At 37.2% G+C, this 15,078-nt stretch overlaps 1 protein-coding gene across 2 annotated transcripts in view; it reads left to right on the top strand.

Annotated features, from left to right (window-relative positions):
• The window catches only part of CDK19 (cyclin dependent kinase 19), a 166,106-nt gene that overhangs the window by 58,762 nt on the left and 92,266 nt on the right, over positions 1-15,078 (top strand). For both annotated transcript variants that reach the window (XM_040627638.1, XM_040627639.1), the window contains one exon: positions 6,553-6,628. In XM_040627638.1, coding sequence (XP_040483572.1) covers positions 6,553-6,628 — 76 coding nt within the window. The remainder of the gene's footprint in view (positions 1-6,552; positions 6,629-15,078) is intronic.

Genomic DNA, 15,078 nt, shown 5'->3' with positions numbered 1-15,078 from the left:
TATTTTATTTTATTTTATTTTATTTTATTTTATTTTATTTTATTTTATTTTTTAAGATTTTATTTATTCATTTGACAGAGATAGAGACAGCCAGCGAGAAAGGGAACACAAGCAGGGGGGAGTGGGAGAGGAAGAAGCAGGCTTCCAGCGGAGGAGCCTGATGTGGGGCTCGATCCCAGAATGCCGGGATCACGCCCTGAGCTGAAGGCAGATGCCCAACTGCTGTGCCACCCAGGCGCCCCTGCCAATTCCTTTTTTATTTTTATTTTTTTAAAAGATTTTATTTATTTATTCGACAGAGATAGAGACAGCCAGCGAGAGAGGGAACACAAGCAGGGGGAGTGGGAGAGGAAGAAGCAGGCTCATAGCGGAGGAGCCTGATGTGGGGCTCGATCCCAGAACGTCGGGATCACGCCCTGAGCTGAAGGCAGACGCCCAACCGCTGTGCCACCCAGGCGCCCCTGCCAATTCCTTTTTTAGAATGACTGTCACAAGTGTTCCTTCTTTTCTCCAGTCTTACTGTTACCACTCTGTTATGGAGAATGTTGGACTTGGAACTGGAAGATTTTGTCTCAGCTCTGCTTCTGGCTGCTTGCCTACCTTCTTCATCTTTAAAATGAGGAGGGCTCACCAGGGTCATCTTACTCCGTTTTGGAGCTAACATTCTATTACAAGAATCTGGGTCCTTACCTGCTCGCACTTACATTGCAGTCACCTCTTCATTGTTTTTCACACCTCTAATCTCAGTCCTTCCTAATGAGATTAATCTTCATATGTAACTTTAATTGCCTGTAGAGTAGAATCTTAAATTTCCTGGTCTCCATTTATTCATGCCATCATTTCTCTGGATAGCAGTGTTCTCATTTACACAATTAGACAAAGTGGAAACTGCATCCATCTTCAGAGTCTTCCTTTCTTTCACCTGCAGAATCAAATTGGTTACTAAATTCTGCCAGTTCTGACTCAGAAATGTCTTTTGAATCCATGTTTGTTCTCTTCTGCCACTGTTCTAATCTAGTTCTTCATCTTCCCTTATCTGGACATTTGACGCAAACTACCAGATGTTTGCTCTGCCACCAGTTTCTAGTTACCACAGTTATCTTTCTGAGCAAAGATCTGTTAACTACCTTTTCTGTTCTAAAAACCTTACACTGTTGACATATGGAACACAAGTTTTTTTTGCAGGACTCACAGGGTCCCTTCCCTTTACTTTCTAACCTTGTCTCTTGCTCCTTGTCATCATACCCCAGTTTCCAGCCATACTGAATAGTAGCAGTTTCTGGAATATGCCTTTGTTATTTTTCTCATGCTGTACTTCTGCCTGCAATTCTCTGACCCCTTCATCCCTTCTCTGCTTGGGGAACCTTCCTTAAAGGCATCACTCATGGAGTTACCTTCCCGGAAGCTCTGAAAGAAACATCGGTCTCATCCTCTCTGTGTCTGTTATGCATACATCCTGGGTGTAGTGGAAGTCATATCAGAGTTTTTTGTTTATATTTTCCACTCACCCAGAATCTCTTTCCAGGTGGATTTTGAGCTCCATGATGTCTAGGGTAGTCAGTCTCTAATTTTGTTCATCCTCGGAGTTTGGCACAGTGTTGGGACATACAATATTTATTCAGTAGTTTTTTGTTGGTTGATGTAAAATAGTAAGCCTCTTCTGTTTTCCTTATAAACAATAAGAAAAGGATTTTAACCCTATTAGTTTGAAGACTAAATTTTTTTAAAAGATTTCTTTATTTATTTTGGAGAGACAATGAGAGAGAGTGAGTGAGCGAGGGAGCGAATTAGTGGGGGGGGGGCAGGCAGAGAGAGAGAGAAAGAATCCTCAAACAGACTCCCCAGTGTGGAGAACCCCACACAGGGCTTGATCCCAGGACCCTCAAAATCATGGCCTGAGCCAAAATCAAGAGTCAGACACTCATCGGACTGAGCCACCCAGGCGACCCATGAAGATGAAAATTTTTATGTCAGCCTTGTTTGAGCTTGGATTTCCTCATCCTTTTTTTCTTTTCTTTTTTTTTTTAAGATTTTATTTATTTATTGGAGAGAGAGAGAGTGTGTACGTGCAAGTGAGGGACAGATCACAGGCAGGGGAAAGGGTAGAGGGAGAAGCAGACTCCCTGCTGAGCTGGGAGCCCGGACTTGATCCCAGTACCCTGGGATCATGACCTGAGCCAAAGGCAGACACTTAACCAACTGAGCCGTTCAAGCTCCCCGAATTTCCTCATCTTATCTTGAAAGATGCTTCCAATTTTTTTTTGTCTGTCACAGATCCTTAGGACCAAAGATGGTCCAGAGCTGATCTGGATACCTGATAGTAGTATTTTTTTTTTTTAAAGATTTTATTTATTTGACAGAGATAGAGACAGCCAGCAAGAGAGGGAACACAAGCAGGGGGAGTGGGAGAGGAAGAAACAGGCTCATAGCGGAGGAGCCTGATGTGGGGCTCGATCCCAGAATGCCAGGATCACGCCCTGAGCCGAAGGCAGACGCCCAACCGCTGTGCCACCCAGGCGCCCCACCTGATAGTAGTATTGATAGGAGTCAAAAAAGCTTTGGGCCTAATTATGATGATAACAGATGGGGTTTGGGCCTATACTTGTATATATAGGCTGCCAAATGGTGCTTCACTTGCTGAAAGTGACTAGAGGCTGGTCACCAAGTTTGGACATTATTGAAAGGTATAAGAGTAGCTTTTTCATTAAACCAGTTCCTAGTATTTCATTCAAGAGATGTTCCTGAGCTTGCTTCTTTAAGCTTGAGAAATTCTTTCCTGAATTTCATTTAAATTCTACCACTGAGCCTGGTTTTCTGTCTGGGATAAAGCTTTCATTTTAAGGCAGCAATTTCTACAATTTGTACAAATATGTGCTTCTTGTATTTTCTACTATCTATAGAATTGCTTGCATCACGAGTTTTCCAGAGCATTAGTGTCTCAGATGGAAAATTTAATAGAATTGCAGTCTCTTCCAAATTTATTTTTCTATTTTGTTATTACATAATGTTCTTGTTGAATAATTGTTTTTCTTTGTCACTGCTGAGAGTGAAGCCCGCATGGTTTTGATATACATTACAACCATATAGAAGAAATGTCTTTAAATTAAAAAAATTACGTACTAAATATATCCGTGTTTATGCTACAAATTTATGTATTTTTGATTCTCTTGGATTTATTTAGTAACCTCCTTTGATTATCAATACGCAGTTGCTCTAACCATTGTATCTAATATATATGAAAATTTAGAAAGCGGTTTCTCTGAAGGCTTTGGAACTGCTTTGTCTGTCTTTATTACAGTAAATAATAAAGTATTTTTATTTAGAAGTTAAAGTTATTTAGAAATAAGGTCGTTTTAAGAAAGAACAAGCTGCCTCTAAAAGCCGGGCTATCATAGTAATGTAAGTAGGGCAGGTTTACCTGCTTTTCAGCCTTGTCATGTAAAAGAACAAATTATTCCTTTATGATACTTAATATTATGTGTGCCTGAGACACCTAAGCTGTGGGGTATGAATTGTCACTACCATTTGGAGAAAGTGCCCGAGAGGGGCAGCACCCCTGTAGGTTGAGAGTAGCAAAGCCTCTCTGCCCCATGTGCTAATCATTGAAATATTTGTGGGCGTTGTGGGAAAGGACGCATCTAGTTTCCATAACTAAGGTATTGGCATCTGACCAAAGACTGGCACTGACATAGTATAGTGGTGAAAGTGAGTCCCTTGTGCCCTCTGGGATCTGCCACTTCTTTATATGGTGAACCTCCCAGGTGCCACATTATCACTCATGGTCTGACGGTTAATATACAAGAGAAATGGCCATGAGATATCCACTTTCTTTAATTCTCAACCTCAAAGCTGCAGATAAACCTTAAGTTTGCAGATCTTTGAGTATTTTGCTAATTTAGCAGATGGAAGTTATATTTAAACTTATTAAGGGAAATAATTATTGGGTTTGTTCCTAGATTCCATCCATATAATTCAGAGTAAAGGCCTATGCTTCGGTTTATTCTGCTCAAGCTTTCAAATTCCTTTGACAGCCTGGATATGAAATTCAAAAGTCATTAATGTGATGTGTTAATTTTGCACTTTTTGACTTACTGCAAAAAAAAAAAAAACCTTATAGTTTCCATAGCAACAATAACCTATCCAGATTGTGTAATATTCTTTACAGTATTAAAAATAAAACCATGCAATTACATGAGCTTCTGGAGCACTTCATTTAGGGGAACTGGGGATTGAAATGTTTCTGTTTTAAACAATTATGATTTCATTGAAAATTTTGCCAGAAAGCTTATGTAATTTTGTTTTAAGAATTTAACAAATTTCTTAAATATTTAACAATAGTACTTGGTAGTTAAATTAATTATTAAATGTGAAATTTGCACCATGAGCATTATGTTAAACATCTTGGCATAAGTGCTCTCACACACGTGTTCACATATACATTTAAGGTGGGGGGGGGACATTTGGCTTTAATTACATTCAGTCACCTGCTGTTTGTACTTCTTAGTGGCTTCTGGGTGGTCTGAAAAAAGTCTAGCTTTATGTTTGGAGGAAACAGGATAGAGAAAAGAAAAAAAGTGATAACTTAAGCTTTCCCTAGTTTTAACTTTGCTTTTTAAAAACATGCCTAAGATATTACTATGAAGATATTAATGATTATTTTAGTAGGTGACTATTTTCAGGGTGTCAAATTATTTTGGCTTTTCTCTTTTTCCCTCTAATTCTAATTTAAAATACAATATAATATAATATTAGCACTTAAGTTAATTAATATAAGTTCCTGCATCTTAACACAACTGATTTTCAGTTTTTTAATCATGTTCAGCATATGTCTATAGATGTATGTATATTTTTATATGGTATAATTTGTGTATTTTCTCGCTAATATGTAGTAAACATTTTCCATGTTTCTGATGATGGTCATGATTATAATTTTAATAATTGCATAACAGTCTATATCCTGTTGATATAACAGGTGTGTTTTCTGTTTATTAAAATGCTGCTAATTATTTCCTGAATCCCATGTGTGGAAGAAAAATGGATATAATTTTCAAACTGATTGTGGGAGAAAGTAACTATAATTCACTTATTTGCCCAAACCATAGATAATTGTGAAAATCTTCAGAAGGCACGTAAAATGTTTTAAAATGCATATAACAAATAACCTCTTAAACTGCATTATATGCGGGGCGCTGGTTGGCTCCTTCAGTTAGCTGTCCAACTCTTGATTTCAGCTCAGGTCTCAATCTCAGGATCTCAGGGTCACGAGTTTAAGCCCCGTGTTGGGCTCCATGCCAGGTGTGGAGCCTATTAACAAAACTGCCTTATCTGCTAGTCAACACAGAATGGGGAAGATAAGGAATGGGTAAGTAGGACAGATGTAGGTAGCACCATTTAGGTGCTGTCATTTGAGAAAACCATCATGACATGATCAAAGTTTGCTGAGGCTCCAATATAATCAAAAGGCAAAACTCAGAGGGTGTGGCTGATACTTCTCTTATCAGAACAACCCATACGATGAACCACATTTCTGACATTTTGTGTGTCCGGTTCTGGTGTCAGTTCCCTGAGGATACTGTGTTGCTCTAGCCGCTCATGTGATACTATTTTTTTTTTTTAAAGATTTTATTTATCTATTTATTTAGTTGAGAGAGAGAGCACAAGCTGGGGGAGAGAGGCAGAGGCAGAGGGAGACGGAGAAGCAGACTCCCCGCTGAGCAGGGAGCCCAATGTGGGGCTTGATCCCAGGACCCTGGGATCATGACCTCAGCCAAAGGCAGATGCTTCACTGACTGAGCCACCCAGGCGCCCCTCATGTGGTACTGTTTTTTTGTGGACTGTATCACCATTATTGAACTGCTGTCTTCCCTTGGTTGAGCACCCTGGTAACTATTGTGATTTCCCAGAATTCCTAACCCTGCCTACAATATTTGGAAAATACACCGTAACTACTAGGTTTTTCCTAGAGTTCTTGAGAATGAGATGTTGGTGGCTAGAGTTTTAAAAACTTTCCAAGGCTTTTGGTTGCGGTCTTGAGGCTCTTGAACGTCCCCTATCCTAGGTCAGAAGTAGGGTGTCACAATGGGTCGACATTCTTCTATCGCTCGTCCCTCCTATTAAGTGGTTCTTCTACTATGAAATTACTTTAAACAAATATAGAAGTTTACATCTGTCATTTATTTTTGTAGTTAATGTTTATAACAGAATGCTTTCATAGATTACAGATAATTAAGACAGGAGTAGAATTATCTTGCAATATGCTTGAGTTTATATTTATGCTTGTTTACTTTTTGAAACTAGTGCTGTGTTTAGTATCCTGTTTCAATTTTGAATTTTGTGTTTTGGCTCTGTCTAGTGTTTTCATTGTAACATGAATTTTTTTTTGGTATTTCGTATTTCTGTAGTTGTAATATTATCAGAAGCAGTAAGCAATGCATGCATAGTGAGAATGTTTATATATCACTGAGAGACTAGTGTATTTTTATTGTTTTTGTAGTCATGATTTTGTATCTGAAAATAATATTTAGAAAAAATATTTTTTTTGTTCGTATGCAGAAAAGATGAAAAGGAATATGCACTGAAGCAAATTGAAGGCACAGGAATATCCATGTCGGCTTGTAGAGAGATTGCAGTAAGTGAAAATCAATATGTTATCTGTTTTGTTATTGATATTGGATGATGAGTGATACTAATATGAAATAGTTTCATTGATGTATTCCATGCATAGTTATTTCAAGATGTCAATTAGTTTAATGGTATTTTATGTAAGATGAGAAAAGCTGCATAAACTTTTTAATTACTTGAAAGTCATCTTTAAACATCCTCTTAATGGTATTTAGGATTTATAATCTTAGGAATACTGAACTACATGATGATTTAATTTAAATTATGAATTAATATCTCATTAATATAATTAATAATCAATACAATTAATCAATATAATTCATTATTAATACAATTCATTGTTAATAAAGTAATAATTTGATTAATGTCTATTTTTCTTATAATTTTAGGACTGACATATGTCTACAGAGAAAGGGGTGATATTAGATATTATGCATATTAAATATTTTTTCTGAAATACATGTTTTATACTAGATTTTACTAGTTGCTAGAAAAATAGGGCTATCATTATAATAATAGGATAAATCCTTAAAGAAAGATCATTTCTTTTTTTTTTGTCTTTGTATGACATACTTGTGCATTTAAGAAATGATTGTCTATAAGAATACCTAACATTTACTGAGTATTTACTGGGTACCAGGCTTACTAAGTGCTTTCAAGAATTAATTTACTTTTCACAACAATCATATGAAATAAGTACTTTTAATATCCCCACTTAACGTATCATAATTATGGCTTAGAAGGCTTACCATTGTATTACCTTATTTTAGTTCAGTTTCTTATTTTAGTTCTTTAGTTTCTTCTTGGGGCTTTATCATGATATCACATCGATTAGGGATTTCTGTCTCTAAATTGTTAAATATTTATATTATCTAAATGCATTAGGTATTTCTGTTTCTAACTTGGTAACTGTACACATATTGTCCACAGTTTCCATGTTTCTGTGTCACCCACATGGAAGTACTCCATCACCACTGAGTTGAAGAAAATGTGTGGTGCAAAGAACATCGGGGCAGGAAATCTATAGACCTGAGTGTCTGTTGGCCTGAGTGGCTAATTAGCTATGAGTGCCAGTTTCTTTGTGAAATAAGGGAAATATAAGGTCTCTTCTAGGCATAAATCCCTTGCTTTCACAATGTGAGCTTCTCCCTAGACTGTGTACATTTTAAGGTGCATAGCCTTTGTCTTTTTATCCCCAGTTCCTAGCATAGTGCCTGGCATATAGCAGGTGGTCCATAAATGTTTGTTGAATTAATAAATGAATAAACAGAACAAAAACAATTCTACTAGCAGCCCATGATCGTAAGTTTGCTTTAGAATATAAATATATTATTTAAAAACCTCTAGTTTGGCAGTTTTCTATTAATTCTAAAGTGGTATTTGTAATGCCTTGCCAGAATAAGCATTTGGTAAATGATTTTTAATTCCCTAAAATTCTTAAGCATAATATCTCAACCAATATGAATATGGTGTACAATTTTGCTATTTTAGAGTACCATTGTTTAGTATAGCATTAATTCACTTTCTATGAGTTAATTGGGAAAAAAGCTGATATTTAAGGGATTAATTATTAGGAAATGAAAGCCCAGTTGTAGATGCTGTTTTTGAAACAGAGACTTCTCTATGATGAAGAATCCATGGGTTCCCTTTTCTCTACATCCTGACTAGCATTTGTTATCTCTTGTCTTTTTGATGATAGTCATTATACAGGTGTGAAGTGATATCTCATTGTTGTTTTGATTTGCATTTTCTTGATGATTAGTAATGTTTAGCTCCTTTCATTTATGTGTTGACCATTTGTTTGTTGTCTTTGGAAAAATGTCTATTCAGTTCCTCTACCTACTTTTTAATTGGATTTTTTTTTTTTTTTTACTATTGAGTTGTATGAGTTTCTGATATATTTTGGATATTTTTTTTTAAGATTTTTATTTATTTATTTGACAGAGAGAGAGGGAACACAAGCAGGGGGAGTGGGAGAGGGAGAAGCAGGTTTCATGTTGAGCAGGGAGCCTGATGCGGGGCTTAATCCCAGGACCCCAGGATCATGACCTGAGCCGGAGGCAGATGCTTAATGACTGAGCCACCCAGGTGCCCCTCTTTTTCTTCTTTTGAAAGATTTTATTTATTTCTTTGAGAGAAGGAGCAAGTGCGAGTTGGGGGTGTGTGGGGGGGGGCAGAGGGAGAAGCAGACTCCCCGCTGAGCAGAGAGCCTGATGTGGGGCTTGATCCCAGGACCCTGGGATCATGACCTAAGCCAAACGCAGGTGCTTAACCGACTGAGCCACGCAGGCACCCCTATATTTTGTATATTAACCTTTTATCAGATATATGGTTTGCAGATATTTTCTCCTAATCTGTAAGTTGCTTTTTCATTTTGTTGATTGTTTATTTTGCTGTGCAGAAGCTGGAAAAGCATGACCCATTCACAGTCTTCATATTTTTATTGAGAATTTGCTTAAGAGACATCTGGAAAGTGTGCGGTTTCTAGATTGAATAGTATTTTATCACTACCTGAATGACCTAGCCCCAGTGTGATAGTGATTTTGACGTAAGTTGAGCATAGATGTTATTATGTAGTGGCTAAGTGCATATATACTTCTTTGTACCTTATAAGCCTGCTAACACAGTTTTATGATTATTGCTTTATGTAGTTGTCTTTTAGATCATATACAAGAAAAAAAGTTACAAACGAAAATACATATATGCTCTTTTTTTTTAACCCATGTTTTTATCTTTACCAGTGCCCTTTATTTTTTGTGTAGATGAATTACTGTCTATAGTTCTTTCATTTTAACTGAAGGTCTCCCTTTAGTATATTTTTGTAAAGCAGATCTTCTTTTTTTTTTTTTTTTAAGATTTTATTTATTTATTTGACAGAGATAGAGACAGCCAGTGAAAGAGGGAACACAAGCAGGGGGAGTGGGAGAGGAAGAAGCAGGCTCATAGCGGAGGAGCCTGATGTGGGGCTGGATCCCAGAACGCTGGGATCACGCTCTGAGCCGAAGGCAGACGCTTAACCGCTGTACCACCCAGGCGCCCCGTAAAGCAGATCTTCTAGTGATGAATTCTCTCAGTTTCTATATTTGGGAATGTCTTACTTGCTGCTGCTTTTTTCCTTCCTCACCTGGTTCTCCCTTGATTTTGCAGGATAGTTTTGCTGGATATAGAATTATTTGACAGTCTTTTTCTTTCATCACTTTGACTCTATTAACCCACTGCCTTCTGGCCTTCCTGGTTTCTGATAAGTCAGTTGTTAAATTTATGAGAACTCATACACAAAGAGTTTTTTTTCTGCTAAAGATTCTCTTTTTGTCTTCCTCTTTGACTATATGTGTGTAAATGTGGATCCTGTTTGGAGTTTGTTGAGTTCTTGGATGTATAGATTAACGTTTTTCATCAAATTTGGAAAATGTTCAGCCATCATTTCTTCAGATATTGTTTCTACCCCTTTCTTCTCCCCTTTCCTCCTGAGACTCCCGTAATACACGTTTATAGGCTTGATGGTGACCTGTAGGTCTCAGAGGCTCTGCTTATTTTTCCTAATTTTTTTTTTCTATTTGTTGCAGACAGGATACTTTCAATTGCATACCTTCAAGTTTGTTGATTCTTTGTTCTGCCAACTCAGATATGTGACTGAAATTTTCATTTTAGTTGTTGTACTTTTCAACTCCAAAATTACTATATTACCAAAATAACATGTAGTAATTACAGCAAAATTGAACAGAAAGTCTAGAGATTTCCCATATATTCCCTACTCCACACATGCGTAGTCTATCTCATTATCAACATCCCCCACCAGAGAGTGGTACAATTGTTATAATCAATGAACCTATGTTGATACCCAGAATCTACAGTTTACATTAGGTTTCAGTATTGGTATTGTATATTCTGTGGGTTTGGATAAATGTTTAATGACATGTATCTACCATTATTGTACCATACAGAATATTTCCACTGCCTTAAAACTCCTTTATGCTCTGCCTATTTATCCTATATACCCTCCCACCCTGCCTTGGCCCCTGACGACCATTGATCCTTTTACTGTTTCCATAGTTTTGTCTTTTCCAGAATGTCCTATAGTTGGAATCATATAGTATGTGGCCTTTTCAGGTTGGCTTCTTTCACTTAATAATGGACATTTCAGATTCCTCCATGTCTTTTATGACTTGATAGCCCATTTCTTTTAGCACTAAATACTATTCCATTGTCTGGGTGTACTATAGTGTGTTTATCTATTCATCTACTGAAATACGTCTTGGTTGCCTCCAAGTTTTGTCAGTTATGAATAAAGTTGCTCTAAACAGTGTGTGCAGGCTTTTTTGTGGACATAACTTTCAGTTCTTTTGGGTAAACACCAAAGAGTACAATTGCTGGATTGTATGGCAAAAGTATGGGTACTTTGGAAGAAACCACCAAACTCTCTTCCAAAGTGGCTGTACCATTTTGTATTCCCACCAGCAATGAATGAAAGTTCCTGTTGCTCTACATCCTTGCTAGCGTTTATTGTTTTCAGTGTTCTGGATATTAGCTGTTCTAATAGGTATCTTATTGCTGTTTAATTTGGGACCCTACTTTAGCCTTCATATCCTGCTTGTATAGCCTTAATGGGTGAGAAATTAGAGCCTTTTTATTTATTTCCTGGACATGCCCACAGTTCTGCATATGAGCATAGTTACAGTCTTTTTTTTTTTTTTTTCTGGTTACACTCTTTCCTACCCAGTTCCATTTATAGAAAATTCTGGAAAATGCAAACTAATCTATGGTGGTAGATAGTAGATCCACTAGTAATTGATTGAGGATGGGAATGGAAATGGAAATATTACAAAGGAGTATGAGGAGTCTTTGGAGACAATGTAAGTCTCAATCATATTGTCATGATGATTTCACGGGTGTGTAACTATATCAGAACTCATAAATGGTATGCTTTAAATTTGTGCAGCTTATTGCACATCAATTATATCTCCGTAAATTTGGAGGAAAATCAATAAAGCTGTATGGGTTTATTAGTGGATAAAGGGTCTGTAATTGAGGAATTTGTAAAAATCAGTGGATCATAGCACAGCTGGAGGGATGGACCTTGAATAGGAAATGGAGTAGCTAGTTCACCCTTGAAACTGCAGTGAGAGAAGAAATGTTGCTGTCAACATATGTCTGTTTGCTAGGGAGATGATGAGGTAGTTACATTCTTGTGTGCCTCTTTTTTGTGGGTGTGGTGTTAAGTGATGAGCATTTGAGGTAATTGATGAAGGATATGTGAAAATTTGCTGATCAAAGATAAGATTATAGAAGCATTGTAGTCCACATAAAGTAGGAGATGAATCATGGGACCGTTGTACGGTTCTCTCCATTAGCAGCCCAGTGTGAGAAGGCAGAAATGGATTTTTCTGTTTGTTGTGGTAGAAGGACAGAGAGTGTAAGGTGGGTGAGAGAGAAGTGAAGAGGGACTGATAGAGCCAGGAGAATGCAGACAACACCATAAATTAAAGAGTAGATAGAGCTTGTACTCTGCCTTTTTTTCTTCTCTATCCCTTGATATATCTAACTCCTAGTATTTTCTAGTTCATATAGTCTCACATGGGTAAGGAACATTTCACTCTTCCCTCCAAAATGGTGGGACTGTTGTCCATAAAAGAACTTATGAGAGCAGGTTTGGAGGATGAGAAAAGAAGTCAAAGAACTTCCAAGTCCTGGAATGAACTTGGAAGAATTTGTACAGAATGGGAAGAAGTTTAAGAACTAAAATGTGTTATTACTTCAAGTCTCATTAATAAAGAATGTCATATCAAATTTAAATTTCATTTGAACCTTATTTATATCTTTGTATGATGCTTTCCAGTTTACAATATGCCATAATAGGGGGGTAATTCTGGGTGATGAACATATGAGGAACATGTGAACATTAGCCTGAGGTTACAGGGAAGTTCTAATATAAAGTGTATTACCTTTAGGGCCTATGTAATCATAAAGTTGCTGGATTAAAAATGTGGTAAATGGTGCGCCTGAGTGGCTCAGTCGGTTTAACATCTGACTCTTGGTTGTTGCTCAGATCATGATTTCAGGCTCATGAGATTGAGCCCCAAGTTGGGCTCTGTGTTCCCTGTAGAGTCTGCTAGAGATTCTTCCCCCCACCCTCTTCCCCCTTGCCCCCACCCAGCTCATGTGCACGTGCTCTCTCAAGTAAATAAATAAAATCTTAAAAAAAAAAAAGAAATGTTGTAAATGTCATTAATTCAAATCTCATTCATTTCCTTCCTGATTATGAAATTCAAATACGTTCATTACAAAATTCTCAGACGGGGGCACCTGGCTGGCTCAGTCAAAGGGGCATGTGACTCTTGATCTCCAGTCGTCAGTTTGAGCTCTGCATTGGGTATAGAGATTACTTAAATAAATAAGTAAACTTAAAAAAATAAAAATAAAAATTCTTAATATAGAAAAAGGATGTTAAAAGCATCTGTTAGGGGTGCTTGGGTGGCTCAGTGATTAAGCGTCTGCCTTTGGCTCAGGGTATGATCCCAGGGTCCTGGGATTGAGCCCCGCATCGGGCTCCCTGCTCTGCTGGGAGCCTGCTTCTTCCTCTCCCACTCCCACTGCTTGTGTTCCCTCTCTGGCTGGCTGTCTCTCTCTCTGTCAAATAAATAAAAAAAAAAATTCTTTAAAAAAAAATAAAAGCATCTTAACAGATGCTAAATTAGAAATAATCATTATTAATATTTTGTGTATAGTCTTCTAGACTTTTTTCTTTGCAAAAATACAGATGTTTTTCCCATAAGAGTGGAGATTCCATTATTTTTTTTTATAAAATGTAATTTTAGCTGGAGTGATACAAATGTAAATTTCGACTATCAAAATAAGTTGGTGGAACGTTTATTAATCATGTTAGATTCTGCGGGCAGAAAGAAATATTTAAAAATACAACTCCTGAGGGGGCGTCTGGCTGGCTTAGTTGGTAGAGCCTATGACTCTTGATCTCAGGGTTGTGAGTTTGAGCCCATGTTGGGTGTAAAGAGTACTTAAAAATAAAATCTTAAAGTATGCATATACATATATGTCTATTTTGTGTGTGTGTGTGTGTGTGTGTGTGTATGTATGTGTGTATACATATATAAAACTCCTGAGTACTTTTCAGAAAATAGAGATGTTCTCAAAGAAAGTGAAGATAGACTGAAAGGAAAATTAGTCGGGGAAGTAGGGCAGAGGCATAGGCTGAGGAGGGAAGAGAAATGGAGAAAACTTGACTTCCTGTCGTACTGCTATCTTCCTGACTGCTGGCTTTCATCTGCCACTTCCTCATTCACCTCTGCAGAGTTTTGTCCAGACTCTCCGTAACTGCCAGCACCCCAGCATTGATGCTCCCATGGTGACGGGTGATAGGTATCAGCTATAATGTACCGTCCCTTACAGTTTTTCCTCACAGCACAGAGCAGTCAGGGTGGAGTGGCAGTTCACGCACTTGCCACCATTTCTTCACCTCTCTTGGCACTATGGTAGTGTTAATAGGCCAGTATGTAAACTTCAGTAGAATACCTGGAACTTGCCCCTGTCATCAAGGAATAACCTTTTGCTTTTTTAAATGTATGAAATGCAATTGATAAAATATATGTTTGCTGTGGATTCCTTGAGAACTTTATTATTATTATTATTATTTTTTAAAGATTTTATTTATTTATGTGACAGAGAGACAGCCAGCGAGAGAGGGAACACAGCAGGGGGAGTGGGAGAGGAAGAAGCAGGCTCATAGCGGAAGAGCCTGATGTGGGACTCGATCCTGGTACGCCGGGATCACGCCCTGAGCCGAAGGCAGACGCTTTAATGACTGCGCTACCCAGGCGCCCCCTCCTTGAGAACTTTAAAATGTCTATTAGCAAGACTCCAATTCTTACTAATATATTTCTTTTTATCAATCTTAAAACTATTTTGTTAAAGTTTCATGTATTGAAAGATGAGAAATACCTGCTTTTTCTCATTAAGATTTATTATATCCTCTCAATTGCTTTTATGTTGCATGGAATACAAATTTTTCCTTAAATATATGTCCAACTGTATAGAAGTATAGACTTGTGGAAATAGATGTGTAATTCAGGTATTTTACCCTTTCTATGAAGGAGACAAAATCGAAGTGTAGTATTAAGTTTTTTGTGAAAACCACTAAGGGTAAAAAAAATTTTTTTTTTCAGTAGACTTTTAACATGATTATTTAATAATTATTTTTATGTAATGATAATTATATTAAAAGTTTGGCATAATTTTAGGAGACTAGGACTAAATAAATTATGTATGAAATTGCCTTTGAGCGGTAAAACCTGTTCTTTGGTGTGGTCCTTGTATTCTCCTTAGAAACAAACAAAAGTTTACTTTCGGGACTGAAGACAGCATAGATTTTTTTTCCGCTTTAAAATGTTTTTTTTTTTTTCTTGCATTGATTGGCTAGCGATAGTTATTACTTTTCTCATATAT

Source organism: Ursus maritimus, unplaced genomic scaffold (assembly GCF_017311325.1).
Source record: "Ursus maritimus isolate PB19 unplaced genomic scaffold, ASM1731132v1 scaffold_13, whole genome shotgun sequence".
Classification (NCBI taxonomy): domain Eukaryota; kingdom Metazoa; phylum Chordata; class Mammalia; order Carnivora; family Ursidae; genus Ursus; species Ursus maritimus.
This window is presented reverse-complemented; position numbering and strand designations above follow the sequence as displayed.